We start from the raw sequence: 18,474 nt of genomic DNA on the forward strand, positions 1-18,474 counted from the left end.
ATAGAAGAGAGGGTAATAAGGCAGTAATGAGCTACAATCACTCTAGAGTTGATGTAAAAGTACAGCATAAAACATAGTTCCAGCTTTTTAAAATGTAGATACAGGGTAGCAGTGACTAGATAAGATAAGAACAGTGCTGTGCAATAGCCCTTTCTGTAATGATTGAAATGTTTCTGTGCTATGCAATATGGTAAGCACTAGCCACATGTGGCTATTGAGCAGTTGAATTGAACTTTAATTTTATTTCATCATAATTTTATTAAGTTTAAATGGCCACATTTGACAAGTGGCTGCTGTTGTAAACAATGCAGGATTAAAGTTGGTGTTGATGGGCTGGGTGTACCTCTAGTTTTTGTTCTGATCCAATTCCTAGTTAGGTGGGTCTAAAGAGATCAAAAAGAGACAATGGGGGATAATATTAATAGCCAACATTTACTGTGTGCTTACTATAATTCCAGGTACTTATCTAAACACTTAACTGGCCTTTTATATAATCCTTCCAACAATAGTAAGTACTATTATTACACCATTTTACAGATAAGAAAACCAAGACATAGTAAGAATTCTACTTGCCTTGGATCACTCAGCTGGTAGGTAAAGGGTGGAGATGGAATTCATTCACAGGTGGTTTGATTAGAGTCATTTATGTTACACAGATTCAGGAATGAGGTGGCATGGAGTATCTGGGGCCACAGTTCCCAAACTCTGTGCCAAGGTGCAGATTCATGGGGGTACGATGGGATATTTAAAAATTTTAAGGGAAATACAACAATATTCAACATCTCTTGTATACTATGTGAACTGCTAGCCCAAGGTAATTCACAATTTGAATGTTGATTGTGCAACAATAATATCTTTGCGAAGCTGGGTTTTAGGGGGTGCCTCTGATAAAAAAGTAAGCACGGTGTGAAAATTAGCAGGACACAGGAAATGAGGGTAGCAGTGCAGGATTCCAAGGTTTGAGAAGTTGTAAAGTGCCCAATAGGCACACACATTCCATTAGTAGCTAATCATGGTTATTTAAGAAAAAAAATATTATTTATTTCAACTTGTCTATATTTTTTTCCCAAATGGTTACTAGGTTGTTAGGCACCAACTACCTTAGAAGCAAAACTCTTAGGTATTTCTTCTGACCTAGGGATGCTGTGAAAAAATTGCTGAGGTCCTAAGTGCCCTATAAATTGAGAAACTGGAAAACTCTGGAGTGTTGAAAACAGATCAAAATGGAGTATGGGGACTTGGCCTGAAATGGCCTAAAGATAAATAATAGACATTTAATGGACATTTCATAGATTTGACCATTAAGTGTTCGCTGTATACCAGTGTTCACGGTGCCCCAGATACATGTTCCCAGAATGCCTGAATCTGTAACCTTAAAGGTCAAACAAACAAACAAACAACAAAACCTGTGAAGACAGCAGTAAGAGATGTAAACAAACTAAGGTTAGTGGTAGGATGCAACCTGGAGCATGGGCCCTCCTGTGGGATAGACCACAAGATAAAGACGTGGTGTGAGGAGGCCTACTGGGCTTCATAGGGTAGATTCCTCACCTGGCCATTGGTGAATCTGAGATTAAAGAGACTGGGGATCCAAATGATTGTGCAGAAGCTTGGTTGCTGAACTTGAATTCAGAATAAATTATGTTATATAGTTCTGAAGGTTATATCACCCTGGCCAAGATGTGGTCTGGTAAACTGTCCTTGCCTTTCATATAACAGTACATTTCTTTGGTGCCCAGAAAGTATACATACTGCAGACTCTTCCCCAAATGACACTGAAGAAACACTACAGAAGACTGAGCCTGTCCCCCAGTTTTCCTTTTGTAAGTATATTGCAGATTATTTTCTTTTGGTTTACATATACTTACTTTAGACAGAATCAATTAAAATTAATTGCTTAAGTTTGCAGTTTCTTAGATGTAATCATATCCTAATTTTGTTTTTTGTATAAACTGGATTGGATTTGGCGTGTTTAAAAAGAATCTTTAAGCTGTCAAATATTGATAGATCAACCTTAGGCTGATTTTTTACTTATGACTGAACTTAACATTCAAAATCATGCTTTCAAGGTTTCAATTGTAGAGAGTCACATCACCAAGGTGAAACTTTTATTTTTATTTATGTATTTTTTTTTGGTTGGGAGAGATAATTTGGTTCATTTATTCTTAGAGGAGATGCTGGGGATTGAACCCAGGACCTCATGCATTCTAAGCATGTACTCTACCACTTGAGCTATATACCCCTCCAAAACTTTATTTTTACATCACCCTATTGTTACCTTTGCTAAAATTACTGGATGAATAAGGATAATAATAATAGTAATAAACAAATAACCATTCATTTGGCACTGAGCTCAGTTCTTTATATATATTATTTTTGCCTTTACATACATTGTCATTACTCTTATGTCCTTAACACTAGAACAGTTCTGGTATACAGTTAATGCTCAATAAGTATTTGTTACATGAATGAGACAGAAGCAGGGCTGGGAAACAGTGACTTGGGACACGGTGATGGTATAACGATAAGCAGGAAATGTTAGAGTTTAGGAGAGTGGAAAGGGGTGGAGGATTCCAATATCTAAGCAAGGACCATTGATTTGTGATTGTATGTGAACTTGGTTGAACTTGTAAAAGTGAAGGCAGGAAATAGCTGTCTTACAAAGACATTATATCGTGTAGTTCTGTTACAGAAATTTTCATTTGGAGGAAGAGTCCTTCTCTAGTTATTTGAATTGCTTGGATCCAGTATTGTGTAAATCAAGGGACTGTCTGTCTGTAACACAAAGGATTGTTTCCCTATCCCATCCCCACCCTATCCTCCCCATCCTTTCCCAGTCTGTGTGGGGGATATAGGAATTTGTGTGTGTGTGTGTGTATGAGTTTTCCAGTAAAACTTTTATTTTACCAAAACAGGCTGTGGGCTGGTTTTGGCTTACTGTTGGAACACTACCCAATAATACTCACATTCTCCAACATTTGAACATTTGCTATAGACTATAATACTTTGTAAATACTATTAACTTTATTTATTTAGATATCCATATACAGTTTTTTAAGATATCCATAATAATAAGTAAAGAATACATGGAAGTATTTTATGAATATCATATAATTCGGGGAATTCCCATTTCTCATTTCCAAATCCCAAAGCTTAATATCTATAGAGAGTTTGGAAACACCTGGAGAAGGGGATTTGCTGCATCCTTGTGCAAGGATCCGGGAATTCTCGCCGGAGAAGAACTTTTTCTTCTCCCCATCTGGAGAGAAGATTTAGACCCGGATATGTTCTCCCAAATCCTGTAACCTCCAGATCGTCATTCTTGCTAGGTTCGACCCTGTTTCCTGTGTCCGGGAAGCAACTCAGACACAGGCTCACTTAATTTTATTCTGGGGTTGCGCGACCTAAGGTTTAATATGTTCTCTTTTTAAATCTCTCACGATTTGCTGTAGGCACAACCAGAAATTGGGCTGCAGTTAGATGGTTCGGGAGCTCTCCTCCCGACTTCTAGCCCTCTTCCCTCACAGGTTTCCGCGCTGGAAACTCCGGTCCTACTGTAAGCAATGAGTGCCGAGGCCAAACGCTGGATGCTCCCCTCCTCCCCCTACACCCGGGGGGTAGGGTGGGGCGCGAGAAAGGTAAAGCAGCTGGAAAGAACTCGGATTAGATTTACAGTTTAGCCTGGGGCAATTGAGTCAGGGCACGTCACCATGGAGATGGGCCGGCTGCGTACTTTCCTGCCATTGGCTGGGGACTCCGGCGCTGGCGGTATATAAGCCAGCGCGGTGAGAACAGTGCGCTAACTGTGTGGACTGCACCGGGTAACAGCGGCTGAGCTCAGCTGAGCAGATCTTAGCTGAGAAGGGCAAACTCTTCGAAAGGGCGTCGGCGGGACAATGGAGATCGGGTGAGGCGGGCACCAGGCCCAGGGAACCCTGGGGGCCCCTGGGGAGGGGAAATGGTTGTCTTCGAGACCAGGAAACCCAGCATTCTGGGCCTCCAGGGGGTCGGGAGGGAGAGCGAGTGCCCGGGAGATGCAGAGAGGCCCGGCTCGGAGCCTAGTGTCAGGGGCAAGGCGACAGAGCCGTGGGGCGGCCAGCGCTGGCAGGGGCGCGCGCGGGAATCCAGCAAAGTGGCGCCACCTGAGCAGGAAGGGGACAGATTAGTAGAGCGTAGTCCGCTAGTAAAAGGAGCCGGGGTGTGTGTGTGTGTGCGCGTGTGCGTGCCAACGCGCACGTTTATGTGTGAGTGTAGAGGGAGCATACTCACCCCCACCCCCACCCCCACAGGAAGAGGTCTTCTCAACCCATGTGCTCATCACGGATTCCTATTCTAGAGTCTATGTAAAGCCGCGTGATACTTTTGTGCCCGTATTTAGGATTCCGCCTTCAGAAGAGAGATTGCTTACCTCCCTTACCAACACCTCTCTTCCATCCAAGTTAGAGGTCCAATTAAGTTGGGGATGGAGTCTCCTAGGAGAGAAGGAAATTCTTTTTCGTTGATCTGGGCAACAGACACTGCCTTGTTCCCTCACCCCATCTTGGAAAGCTCATTTCTGCTTTGGTCCTGGAACTCCTAGCCTAAATCTCCAGCATTAGGGATCACAGTGGTTTTGGGATGCCCAGGGACTGAGAAAGTTCTTGGGAGACTGATGGCCAATGAGGGTAAGCTGTGGCCAGAGGTGCTGGGTGGCCAGAGCTTCACACTTCTTTCATTTACTTTGCACCTCTTGGGGATGCTGTTTGATTAACTTTTACCATCTCACTGCTTCTCTCTTCATCATCCAGTGACCTCAGTTCTATTTCCCCCACCTCATCCCTTACCTAGCTACTTCCCAGAGGGTAGCCTGGTGTACTGTAGTCATCTGGTTTCAAAGACACTGCTTTTGAGGAAAAAGGCTTCCTCTGGAAGCTTGGTTAATTGTATTCAGCTCTGTCACACCTTAGTTCCCCCCACCCACGCTTGGTTTTTCCAGATAGGTGTGACAGAACTGGGCTGGAATTGTGAGAAAAATTCCCAGCTGATTCTTGGGGATATCTGGCTTCTGAGTAAGTGTAAGTCTTTAGGTCTCTGAAGGGCAAAGATCCTTGGCCCTTGGTAAAGAGAAGGAAAGATAGGAAAAGGCAAGGAGGAAAACACAAGCGGGGGGAAAAGTCGGGGAAAAGGCTCAAGTGCTGTGGACTGAACCGTGATTTATGGAGTCAAAGGTCTTCCAAGCTCGTGAGCAAGTTTTTAATTCATTTTCTAACTGAGCCTATAGGATTGGTGAGGTCGATTACATTCCCTTGCTTTATACTTGAGGAAAGAATTTGAAGCACAAGTTACTTTTCTAAAAAGACAAAATTGGGACTAGAATCCAGGTTGAGTTCTGCTTCCTGCTAGACCAGAAATTGTGAATTTATGAATCAGAGTTACCTGAGGACAAAGAATATGAAAATGAATACACACACACACACACACACATAAATGAATCACTATGCTGTATACCAAAAATTAACACAATGTTGTAAACCGACTATACTTCAATTAAAAAAAAAAAATTACCTGAGGCACACCTTCTGTAAGGACTGGAGATTCCAGGCCTCTCTCCAGAATTATCCATCTGCAGGGGTGGGCTCCAGAGTCTATTTTTCACAAACTGCTGCTGAGAAACATGGGCAGTCAGTTCTGCTCCAGCCACTGACACCCAGAGTAGTGGCCTGGGTTTTTGCTTTTTTTGTGCAGTAACTTGTTTAGAATGTAGTCTTGAATACCCCTTGCAATTCCATATGATAAGGATCTGTGTGGGTCCAGGGAATCACAGAATTAAGGATACTGGGGAACTAACTGGCACATAGACCTCTACTAGGAATGTTCATATGGCTTTTTTGTGTGTGTGTCAATCAAAACATTTATTAGCCCTTATTATTTGTCTGACTGCTGGAGGGTAAGGGTCCAAAAGGAAATTAGGTTTATCTCTACCCTCAGGGTAATTAATTACATTTTGAGTGTTTCTAGCAGATAGGTAGGGTACTAAGGAGGATTGTATTGGGTCTGTCCCTCCCTAAAGAAGGTCTTAATTCCATTTTGAGTGTACTTCTTATCTTTCATCCTCTGGCCCAGCCCTTTAACAGTCCTTGATGTGATTATTTCACTGTACTTCTCTGTAGACTATAAGCCCTTTCTCTCTAAATCTTTGTCACAGGAGACATATTCATCCTGCCAGTAGCAAAACTGGGGTTGGGGCTGGTGGTGGAAACATAAGCATCGTTAACTTGCCAGGCTCTGGAATGAGGCAGGAGTTTTGCGTCAGACTTTCAGAAAGAGGAGTAGCGGGTAGGTGAGCTTAGAGTGGCCTCTTCTGAGAGAGAAGAGCCTCCTTTTGGGCAGCTCCTTGGCCAGCTTCTCGGTCCCCTGTCTCCTTGATACCCCTGCCAGCCTTTCTACACTGAAGGTCATTAGTTTATGATGCCCTTGGGATGGGAGTGAAACTTACCTTGATTTTCCTTTTTTCCCCCCCTAGATTCACATATGAAGATTATCAGACCACTGCCAAATGGCTTCTGTCTCACACCAAGCACCGACCTCAAGTGGCAGTGATCTGTGGTTCTGGGTTAGGAGGTCTGACTGATAGATTAACTCAGACCCAGATCTTTGACTACAAGGAGATACCAAACTTTCCTAGAAGTACAGGTACTGGCAAGGGGGAGGAGGGATGGGACTGAGGGATATTGATGGGATTCTACTGGGGGGATATTGCTTCTACAGCTGCCTACTTCTGGTTATCCTCTGTAGCATTTGACTAGAGACAACTCTTGTAAGAGAAGGGAAACCCCACCAAGATTCAGAATGACTTTAGAGGGAAAATCCCCTGGTAGAAATTTTGTAACAGACAGGGCATGTGTGTGTCCAAGGTACTAAATGATGCCATATTTCCTATGCCTTAATGACTCAACTCCTTAAGCTCTGAAATACTTCCCCCACACCCTCTTTCCCCACACATGCCATGGTCACCACATCCTCATAAACCCGTCTCATTTCTTTTATTCCATAGCTTAAGTGGACAAAGCAGTGCCTGTAACCTCCCAGGACAAAATCAGACCTCTCCTATGTGTTCCTGCCATTCCCAGTCTTCCCAGCTCTAGCTCCAGACCTGGGAGAAAGCACACACTGGTCACAGCAACAAATGAACACGTGTTGACTGCCATGTTCTCGCAGACAAATACCCAGATAATACGTGAATACACAAGACCTGATTCTCACTGGCCCTTTGGAGGGGGACAGGCACCCTCTGCACAGTGCAGTTCTGTGGGACCTGAGAACAGTATACCCAGCATCCTCACAGCAGCCTAAAGCTCTAAGGCAAGGCTTAGAAAAGGGACGGTGAAACAGGGACAAGTGAAGGGCAAGGGTAGTTTATTTGGTTTACTTATTAATTTCTCGGATAACTAACTTCCCTTGGCTTATTCATTAATTTTCCAAGTTTCTACCTTCCTTCCTCTTTTCCCTGGAGAGCTAAGACTTTGAACAGGTATTTTCCCCAAACCCCTTGGAGCAAGACTGGGAGACTAGAGCAGGCAGGAGGGAATGGGGGTTGGAGAAGGCAATATTAAAAAGAAAGAAGGGAGAGCAAAGTTTTCTAAGGGAGATAGTAGGGACATTGGCTCCACCTGCCACTCCTAACCCCAGTGAGAAGGGCACTGCACCAAGTGATAAGTGGATTAATTTTTTTTAAACTTTATCAACTAATTTTTTTATACTCCATTTGGGTTTTCTTAACTGTGTCCCCCCCTGCTCTATCACTGGTATTTTTTTTTTTTTTTTTAATATAAGCTCCTCAACCTCTGAGTATCCCTCAACTCTCCTTGGTTTTGGTCCCTCTCCCAGACCATCCATTCCCTGAGGGATAGGTTGGCCATGTCCATTAAAGGAGAAATGCCAGATAAGGGAAATGGTAGTAATGGTTACTGTGTCTGTATGAGGAGTTATCTTTGCACTCCCACGCCCCTGCATGCCCCATTGAGGGCTTGTATTCCCACAGGACTGTTTTGTGGGTCAAAAAGGAGGAGATTTGTATGGGTCTGACATCAGCCCCTTTCTCCCTTGTCTGTAACTTCTTTAGGAAGCTTCAATATACCATGAGCTCTCTTTCAGGAGTGAGGAGGAGGCATATAGTTTCATTAGGGTAATGAATACAAATACACATGTTGAGAATTTTGGAAAAGAAGCCTATAATTATAACACTCACTGCATTCATTATTACCCATTTACTTTTTACTCATTTTTATTCTCTTGCAGTGTGGCTTTCTCATTCTTTTGACATTTCTTTAAAAAGAAATTGATGTATGTTTACATTGAACATCCTTACTCCCATAGCTCTAATCTCAGGATGTACTTACGTGTAAGTTTTATGATTAATTTCTGTCTCCCCATCAGACTTAAACTTTCTGAGAGTGGAGATGATAATGTTTTCTTTTGGTTAATGACACCCTCACATGTTGAGCACTGTGAGTTGGCTGATGGGAGGTGCTCAGTGGATATGCATTGTATGAAAGCATCATTCCATTCATTTCCTTTCCTTTTTTGTATAGTGCCAGGTCATGCTGGTCGACTGGTGTTTGGGTTCTTGAATGGCAGAGCCTGTGTGATGATGCAGGGCAGGTTCCACCTGTATGAAGGCTACCCACTCTGGAAGGTAAATCGGGGGCACAAGCCTGGCTGGGTCTGCAAGAAGGGAAAGAGAGCTCTCCATCTTATTTTATTACCTACCTACTTGGGCAAGGTAGATTTTTGGTTCCCTCCTTTCTCTTCTTTCATGATGTAGGTCACGCTCATCTGCAGGAGTTGACTGATGAAATTTTAAAGAACACTCTCTGATCTTTTATCTTTTGCCTCTAAGGTGACATTCCCTGTGAGGGTTTTCCAGCTTCTGGGTGTGGACACCCTAATGGTCACTAATGCAGCTGGAGGGCTCAACCCCAAGTTTGAAGTTGGAGATATCATGTTGATCCGCGATCACATCAACCTACCTGGTCTCTGTGGTGAGAACCCTCTCCGAGGGCCCAATGAGGAAAGGTACCTATCCTGCTCCTTTGTGTATAAATGGGTTGGCTTTAAGGACTTGTCTGCGAGCGAGGAGAGAGCTCACTGTAATCCATTAATCTTGGATAATCCATCCTGTGCCCTAGGTTTGGAGTTCGTTTCCCTGCGATGTCTGATGCGTACGACCGGGATATGAGGCGGAAGGCTCACAGTACCTGGAAACAAATGGGGGAGCAGAGAGAGTTACAGGAAGGCACCTATGTGATGGTGGCGGGCCCCAGCTTTGAGACTGTGGCAGAGTGTCGTCTGCTGCAGAAGCTGGGGGCGGATGCCGTTGGTGAGAAGGGGAACTTGGCTGGAGGCTTGAAGAGGGAGGGTTCTGGTAACAAAGGATAGGAAGGAGTGAAAGATAGTAAATTGAAAGACGATCTGACTTAAGGGAGGACTGAATTAAACTGACTTTAAATGAGGTGGGGGGTTTGGTGTGTTGTAACATCGATGCACCATCCAGCACCAAGGGCTTTAACCACTGTAATGCTGATGACCTTTCTATGATTTGATGACTGTTTCTAAAGATTATTCTAACAAATATCCTTTATAGCTACTTTCTGTACCCCTGGCTGGAAAATAGAACTGCATTATTAGAACTGACTTTAGTATGACCACAAACATAGAGAAATAAAGTATTGCAATGGTAATATTTATAAAAATATGTTAAGACCCTCCAAGGCCCACCTCTCTAAGGCAACAGAACAACCTGACCTCGAGAATGATTTAGCTGCTTTGGGTGTTTTTTTGAGATGTGAAATTGTCAATGAAGTGATGAGTGGAGGTGAGGCTAACGGGTGAGGAAAAGAGTCATCTGCAGATCCTGACGATTGGTTTCCTTCCTTCTCCACGTCAGGCATGAGCACAGTACCAGAAGTGATCGTCGCAAGGCACTGCGGACTGCGGGTCTTTGGTTTCTCCCTCATCACGAACAAGGCCATCTTAGATTATGAAAACCAGGAGAAGGCTAATCACGAGGAAGTCCTAGAGGCCGGGAAACAAGCGGCACAGAAACTGGAACAGTTTGTCTCCATTCTTGTGGCCAGTATTCCGCTGCCTGGCAAGGCCAGTTAACTGGCCCTGGAGTGGTCTGGCCTCTCTCTTATGGGAGCCAAGAAACTGCTACCTACTTCAGCCTCTTTCTGGGGTCACGTGCCTCTGCCTTGAGGTGGTGGCAGAAAGAAGAGGAGGCTCCCCATTCGTCACCTTCCCTACTTCTCTCCCAGCAGAACTTTCTAGTGCTGGGTCTTCTTTTGCTCAGTTGTCATCTCAAATAATTTCCACCCCTATTTGTCCACATGAGCTGGAGCCCAAGCCCTACCACACACTTGGGGACACGCCCAGGATTTGACTTGAGCCGTTGAACTCTGCGCAGTAACTACTACTAGCTCTTCGGAAATGAACCTCTCACATTCCTGGGGGCTTGGTTCTGCCTCCCCAAAGCACTGGAGACCACACAAGGGACAGCCCATTCCTTTTGGATGTTTATACTTAACATATTTGTAGAATAAAAAGAAAGATGAAATAATTTCTTCATTTTTGTGTAATCTGGAGTAAGGCTGGGGCACCGATTAAGGTTAGAATGAAAGGCTGTGGGACCCCATGTCCTGCTTGACTGACTGCTTCTCAGACAGCTGAGAGCTGAGATGAGGAAGTATGTGGTGCAGGACAGAATGAAGGAAAGGCAAAAAGGAGGAAGAGAAAGTGTTAGAAGATAAGGGAGGAAGGGCTAACTTCTGGCACCTGATGGCCACATCCCCCCACCGCAGACCCGTCTTGCCCCTGTCCCTTTGCTTTGCAGTCATTTCCCCCGCTGGCTACTCTCCTTCAGGGATATCTGAATTTGTACGCTGGTCTCAGTTTCTGTTCCATAGCTGCACTTTCTTGTTAAGCCCTAGTTATATTTCCTGTTGGTTTCCTTCAGTCCCCTACTTCAACGTCTGACATGATTAAGGGTAGCCACATACTCCTTCCCTCCATCCTGACAGTGCAGCAGCAAATAGCCCTTCCTCTGCTGCCACCACTCCACGGCCAATTAGTCCTGCCAGCCCCAGACAACCCATGGAGTCCACTCTTACTCGGCTTCTTCTCTTGGAGCACCTCCTTCCCTCACTGCTTTCTTCCTGGGCTCTAGTCTATCTCTTCGCTGTGCTTGGTCAGAACCTCCCCGTGATGTGTGTCCAGGCATTGCCGTTTGTTGGCTCACTGCTCTGTTTGTGCTTATCAACTTGCATTCAGCTGGCTGGCATGTTTGAAAACCATACTACCCTCCCAGGCCTATTTGCCTTCTGACAAAGCTGGATGAGCCTCTAAGAGTGGTTAACATTTCAGTTAGTGGCAGCATTATAAAGAAGAGGCATTTTGAAGGAAAGCTTTTGACAACTCTTTCAAATCATCCTTTGGTAACTGGCCTACTTAGCTGAGCCCAGCACAAAGAAAGAGCATCCTGGTGTGGCCCTGTAACTAACCACACTTCCTTTCATCAGTTCTTTGTACCTTCACCCTGCCTCTAAAACCCTGCTTGACAATCTGTTAGCATCTGTCATTTGTCTGAGAGAGCTGGTGTAGAAGGGAGGATGGTGTCCTTTAGAAATGTACACAACTGTAACTTGTCCATTTAATGAGGTGGCTTACAGACATTTTTAATTCATTTTTTATTGATGTACAATATTATATGTTACAGGTGTACAATATAGTGATTCACAATTTGAGATGTTTCTTTTTAATCAGGTTATTGAGTATCTCTGTATAACACTCCTAGCTACAAAAACATTAAAATTGAGAATATGAAAACAGTCTTTTCCTCTCAAGTGCCCTACAATCTAAAGAGATACACATTTGTAAAGCTAGTAACTGTTAATATAAGGTGGTATAAAATAGGTATGGGTCACATATTTTGTGAGCCCAAAGGACAAACTGCATACACGGGACTGTGAGGATTGGTTATGGCGAGAAAGGTTGTTTAACTTTGAGCTTAGTCTTAAAGGATGAAAAGGAAGAAGATTTCCTATCAGTGAGCCAAAGCACAGGGATGTGAAAAGCACTAAGCATGTCCGTGGGTCATTTTCACAACAGGTATGACTAGAGCAGAAGACATGAGTACATAGCAGATGGGTATTTGGAAGTTAGATGAGGGCTGCGTTTGGTGCTTGGCTTTCTTACCCCTGATCTGCCTCTGGTGAGATGGATCAGGAACCAGAAAGGTGCCACCTGAAAAATATGTCCCAGAGAGACTTGAGTGGAAAATTTAAGGGCATTTCTAGCTATTGAGGTATAAAAGGTGTCATGTATTTCATTATAGAATACTAGATTCATGAAGAAATTTATGCATTTGATGTCCTGATTCAAGAGTCTAAAAAAACCTCTATACAAGTATATATTACTGAATTCATGTTAGGGCGTTAAATATACAGCCATGGTAACAGAACAAAGTTGCATTTTTTTTTTACTTTATTTAATTGAAGTACAGTTGATTAACAATGTAGTGTTAGTTTCTGGTGTACAGCATAGTGATTCAAGTATACATATACATGTATATTTTTCATATTCTTTTTCATTACAGATTATTACAAGATATTGAATATAGTTCCCTATGCTATACAGTAGGACCTTGTTTATCTATTTTTAAATTTTTTTTTAAATTGGCGTATAGTTGATTTACAATGCTGTATTACAAAATTGTATATTCTTTAGTACAAACTAAACTATGACAGGGAAATTAGCTACAGGCAAGTAATAGTCATTTAATTGTAGGTAATAATTATTAATTATAAATTAACTAGAATTCTAGTTTCAAGGGGGTATGAATTTTATTGCATGTGAATTATATCTCAGTAAAGCTGTTTTTTTTAAAAACTTGAAAACACTTTGTGTTCGTTTTTTTTCTCTTTTCATGTGTTGTATTGTCATTGTTTAGAAAAATTGCTTTTGAAAGAGGAATACAATAATGTGTGAGAAGTAGCATATGCTTAAGTGCCAATGATAACATGAACTGCAGAGGATGGGGAGTGGGAAAGGGACAGGCAGGACTTGAGTTAGGCTTTACAGGCAAGATGGGTGAAGAGGATGTGGCTGAAGGTGCTTCATGCAGGCAAATTCAGGAGTCTCTGAACAGACTGGAATAGCTAAATTGAAGAAATCATGAATGGGAGCACTTGGAGATAAGGTGGAGAGGGGTTAGATTGTTTCCGGTTCTGACTTCAGGCTGAGAAGTAAGAACCTTATTTTCTAGGCACGTGGTCAGCCATTTAAGGCTTTTAAACTAAGGACTGATTGGTGGAAATCACACTGCAGTGTTTTGATGGATTGAAGCCTAATTAGAAGCAGAGAGATTTGCTTTGATGATAGAATTAATTTCCCCTCAAATTAGCTGTGTAGAATAGTATAATTGGTGGTGTGAAGTATTTTATTTTTAATCAAGTTGAGGTCTTTTGTAGTGTTTGAAAGAAAATGCTGTTATAAAATAAAACATAAAGGTAAGAATGTAAGCAATTTAGAAATGAAAATATACACTTAAGTTAGTTTTCTCTCTTTCTTTAGATTAAAATTTTGAATAGGTGATATCATCACATAGTTAAAAAATTAGGCAACGTAAAATGTATACAGTGAAAAATTTCACATTAATTCTATCTTCCATCTGCCCTTCCTTCCCCACCCCACTAGGAGCCACTTTTATTAGCTTCTTGTGCATTCTTTCAGGTTTTATAAAAATACAAATAAATTAAAAAATACATATCTTAATTTTTTTTCTCCTATTATTATACACAGAAGTTAGCATGTTATACATACCGTTTGGCACCTGGCTCCTTTATTTTGTTTTAATATATCTTGGAGATGTTTTCACATTAGCAAACTAGTGTGCTGACTTAATGAAAGAGGTCAATGCTGTCAAGGATCCTTGACATCCTCACATTTTTTAGCAGGAAAGGAAGAATCTGGTCTTTTTCTTTTTCTTTTCGGTTATTTCCCATCCTGTTTGTTGATTGCTACTAGAAATAGAGACAAATAGATAATGCCACCTGCTGCCCCTTTAAAACAAGAAGGTGAGGGAGAATGTGCCTTGCATCTAAACTTGATTTGGCTCAGGTTTGCATTGCTCTTTTCCTTGTAAATAAGCCTCTGCTTTTCATAATTGTACTTTGTTTCTAAGGGACATCTTTTGAATAAACACTTACTGTCTGCCTTGTTTTTCTGTTACTGTAAATTTGGATTTTAATAAAAATGGAAAATTCCCTGCCTTTAATCTTTTTTTCCAGATTTTTAGCTTTGGCTTAAATTAGATTTGATATTGTTTGGGATTAATCTGCCTTTGTTCTCTTGTTTTGGGGTCACAGAATCCCCACCCCTCCATTTGGTTTTTCACTTTTCACTTTCATTCTGAGTTTGTTCTTTTAGGAGGCTTACTTTATCTCACTCGCCAATCTCTTTCTCCTGTTCTCTTTTCTTTCTCTCTTTTATTCATTTTTAATGCCATTTTGCTTGTCACCTATTTGATTTTAGCCTTAGTCTTTCCTTTTCTTTGTTTATTATATTTATATTATTTTTTAATGGGGTACTAGGGATTGAACCCAGGACTTGGTGCATGCTAAGCATGCACTCTACCACTTGACCTGTTTCCCTCCCCCAATCTTTCCTTTTCCTGTTTTATTTTGAGCTGTCTCTACTTGAGATCTGGCTAGAATTTTATAATAAAAGATTAGTAGCAACACAGCACTACATTACGTGTGGGTTGACGTGTTCTAGTTCTATCAAGTGTTCTTTTTGCCCATCAAAGATTGTCTAAAGTTAATTCCAGTTCACAATATTAATCCCCACCGCTACTTCCAACTCTTAGTATATAGCTACTACCATCGTTAGCATCCCACCCACTCCATTAAACAAAATATAAAAAGAATTTAATTGCCATTAGGGAATAAAGTTGATACTTGGCAAAATGGCTATTTTTGATACGCTTGTTTTGGAGGTGGGAAGTTTCTGACTCTGGACTTGACAGGCCTGCAAAGCCTCTGAAGTGCAAGATTATGAATTTCGGGGGGAAGGAGAAAGTCATTAGGTTTCCTTGGATGTTTACTCTGCCAACTCACCCTCCTCCCTCACAAATGGGTAGGAACCACTAGCCTTTAAAAAAGCAAGCATGGAATTAGGGTAAGAGTACTTATGGATATTTTCTGCCAATCTGCCATTCTTTATGGGTGTCCAGCTTCTAAAATATTTCCCACTTACTGACTCGTTACTTCAGGATAGCTCTGTGGTTGGTCTAAAGGCTTGTTAGCAGGACTCCCAAAGATCTAGAAAACTGATTCCTGGTATGGTTACACAATACTGGGTTTAGGAATGTTCTCAGACCAGAATGTCTTAGCCAGGAGAGTCTGACGGAGGTGACTTAGAGAACCAAAATGTACCCAGCGATAGTATAATAGTGTATTGTATAAACTTAGACACATAAGGTTCTCCCACCGGAGGGGCTCTGGGCATATGCACACTTGCTAACATTCACACTGACTTACAGGTAGGCTAGACCGAGAACTACTGTTTTATTTCCATAGAGTCTAATATGACTTGTACACTTGAAATGGGTGAATTTTATGACATGTGAAATACACCTCAGTAAGGCCATTAAAAGAAAAAGAGAAAGTAATAAAGAAGCAAGTGATTTCAAACAGGGTAGTGATACAGAAAAGAATGGGGCATAAGAGGTTGGCCATGTCCCAGGTCTCAGACCAGTCCCTGGGATGCACCCCATCAAGTGAGGGTCCTTGGCTTCACGCAGAAAAGAATTCAAGAGTGAGACGCAATTGAGTAAGAAGTAGATGTGTTCAGAGAGATGCGCACCCCATGGATAGTACGGGCTGTCTCAGAAGGCAAGAGAGACACTGACGATGAGGTGCAGCGTTAAGTTTTTATGGGCTCAGTAATTTCATATGCTAATGAGTAGGAGGGTTATTCCAACTACTTTGGGGAAGGAGGTGGGATTCCCAGGAATTGGGCCACTGCCCACTTTTTGACATTTTATGGTCAGTCTCGAAACTGTCATGGCACCTGTGGGAGTGCCATTTACCATACTAGTATATTACAATGAGGGTATAATAAAGCTCAAGGTGTACTGCAAGTCAAATCTCCCACCATCTTGGGCCTCCAGGTCTACTGGGAGTTGTTTTTCGCCATCTTGGTGCTAATTTGTGTTGTTATTCCTTTAATGGCTGTGCCGTGTCCCCTTCCCTCCTGTCTCTTTAGTGCAGGAAAGGCTTCCCTCAGGAGCTGGCATTTGAATAGATGCCTGAATAAACAAAGGAGTGGGGAGTGGATTAAGGAACAGCGTTCAAGCAGAAGGTGCAACTAGCATAAAGGTTCTGAGGGAACTTGGCAATTTAGCAACAGCAAGAAGGCCAATGTTATTGTTACTGAACACAAGTTTGTGTGCCCAGCGCAGCGAGGCCAAACAAACTGAGATGGAGTCTGGATCAGAGAAAGGTTTACAGCAAGACCACAAGGAGAATGAGTGGCTGGTACTCAAAAGACCCAAACTCCCCAGAGGTTTTTGGGGAGAAGTTTTTAATAGGCAAAATTTGGAGTGAGGGCTACAGGGTGTGTGACTTTCTTCTCATTGGTTGGTGGTGAGATAACAGGGCTGTGTTCCAGGAATCTTGTGCTCAGCTACCAACTTCCAACTGGGAGGGCCCTTAGTTCCTGCAAAAGAACTCAAAGATATTGTTATGTATATTCTTTGAGGAGGAACCAGGACCTGCAGTATTGTTTATTGATTGCCCCTTTTTTGTTTCTGCATTCCTTTACTTCGCTGATTAGCAACTGTTTGAATCTGCTCTTTGGTACTCAGGAAGGTCTAGAGGCTAAAGCCTTTTTCTTGCAAATAAGAAGCAGGGAACACAGAAAGGCTTTTGTATCCTGGAGTGCCCCACAGAGACCTGCTTGGTTTCATTATTAGAAGGAAAAAAGCGAATAGTGGTGGGAAACAAGATTGGAGATGTGGACAGGTGTTGTAGGTCATGGTAAGAAGTCTGGATTTTTATTTTGTTGTTATTTATATAAAATGAGACTTAATGAAAGGATTTTAAACTGATTTACCTGAAAAAAAATGCAAACATATCACTGCCTGCTTTGTAGAAAATCCATGGCAAAAATGGAAGGAGGGAGATCAAACAAGACACCATTGTGGTAGACCAGGTGAAAAGTTAGTTTTGCATCAGTGGTAGTGATGGAAGCGTAAGACGAGGTCAGATTCTGGAGATATTTTGAAGATAGAGCAGGCAGGACTTGCTGACATACTGGAAATAGGGTATGAGAAAAAGAGAAATTAAGAATCGTTTCTAAGTTCTTGCCCTGATAGATTCGGTGAATGGAGCTGCCATTTACTGAGATGAGACCTTAAGGGGGAACAGTTTTGGTGGATAACCAAGAGTTTTGTTTCTATAGCTGAGAAGTTTCAAAAGTCCAGACCTCCAGGTGGGCATGTGGGGTATGCAACTGGATAAGTGATTCTGGAATCAAAGAGAGAAAATTTAAGCCAGATATACAAATTTGGAAGTCATTAGCATATAGATGGCATTAAAGCAAGTGATCTAAATGATATCATCTAGGGGAAAGAAATAAGGATGGAGGGAAGGATCCAGCAAAGGAGCTTGAGAATGACCCATTAGTGAGATGGGAGGAAATCAGAGAGTAGGATGTCTTGGAGGGCAAGCAAAGAAAACAGTTAAGGTCACTGCTTATCTTGACAAGTAGTCTTACTGGAGCAACAAGAATGACAACTTGATTGGAGTGGACACCAGAAAGGGTGAGAGACGAGGAAGTAGAGACAGCATGTACAAACAACTCCTTAAAAATTTTTTTGTTATATAGGGGAGTGGTGCCTGGAGGAAAGATGTGGGGTCAAGGAAAGAGGCTTAAAAAAGTATTTTAATGATGGGAGACATCTTGAAATAGAACTCAACTGAGACTTGCGTATGACATGAGGGAGAAGACATGATGGCTTTTACTACTGACTGGGCGTTAAATAGGACCTTTGGTTATTATTTTTTTCTTTAATTGATTATTGATGCAGTACCTTATGATTTGCTTACAGTACAGTTACAACTGTGCCGTGCAGTAGGGACTCTTGATAATGAGAAGAAATGGGTCCACACTGATAGCTTTGGCTTTGACTTAGGTGTCCATAAGAGGGCAGCAGAGAAAGAGCTGTGCAAGGTGGTCCCTGCAGGGTAATGACTGTTACACACTCTTCAAAGATATTAGAGGGAACACAGCCTTTCCTTCCCAGGACCTCTGCTAAAAATCCAGCTTAGAGACCCCAAAACCTCCAGACTTTGGGACATTCTCTAGTGATGTGGTCAGGCTTTGAGATCTGGAGATAAGAAAGCAATTAGAAAGCTGACTAAATGTGGAGGAATG

At 42.2% G+C, this 18,474-nt stretch overlaps 1 protein-coding gene and 1 non-coding gene across 2 annotated transcripts; one reads left to right on the forward strand and one right to left on the reverse strand.

The window, feature by feature from the left end:
* Positions 1–2,169: 2,169 nt before the first annotated feature.
* Positions 2,170–2,242, reverse strand: TRNAS-AGA. The gene has a single exon. It is a non-coding gene; the product is annotated as a tRNA-Ser (tRNA).
* Positions 2,243–3,721: 1,479 nt separating this feature from the next.
* PNP (purine nucleoside phosphorylase) lies at positions 3,722–10,597 on the forward strand. The gene is made up of 6 exons (XM_006191227.3): positions 3,722–3,907; positions 6,503–6,672; positions 8,571–8,674; positions 8,879–9,054; positions 9,168–9,358; positions 9,926–10,597. Exons 1-6 carry the CDS (start codon positions 3,897–3,899, stop codon positions 10,141–10,143), a joined length of 870 nt encoding a protein of 289 aa, XP_006191289.1. The 5' UTR covers positions 3,722–3,896; the 3' UTR covers positions 10,144–10,597.
* The last annotated feature ends 7,877 nt before the right edge of the window (positions 10,598–18,474 follow it).

Source organism: Camelus ferus, chromosome 6 (assembly GCF_009834535.1).
Source record: "Camelus ferus isolate YT-003-E chromosome 6, BCGSAC_Cfer_1.0, whole genome shotgun sequence".
In the NCBI taxonomy this organism is placed as follows: domain Eukaryota; kingdom Metazoa; phylum Chordata; class Mammalia; order Artiodactyla; family Camelidae; genus Camelus; species Camelus ferus.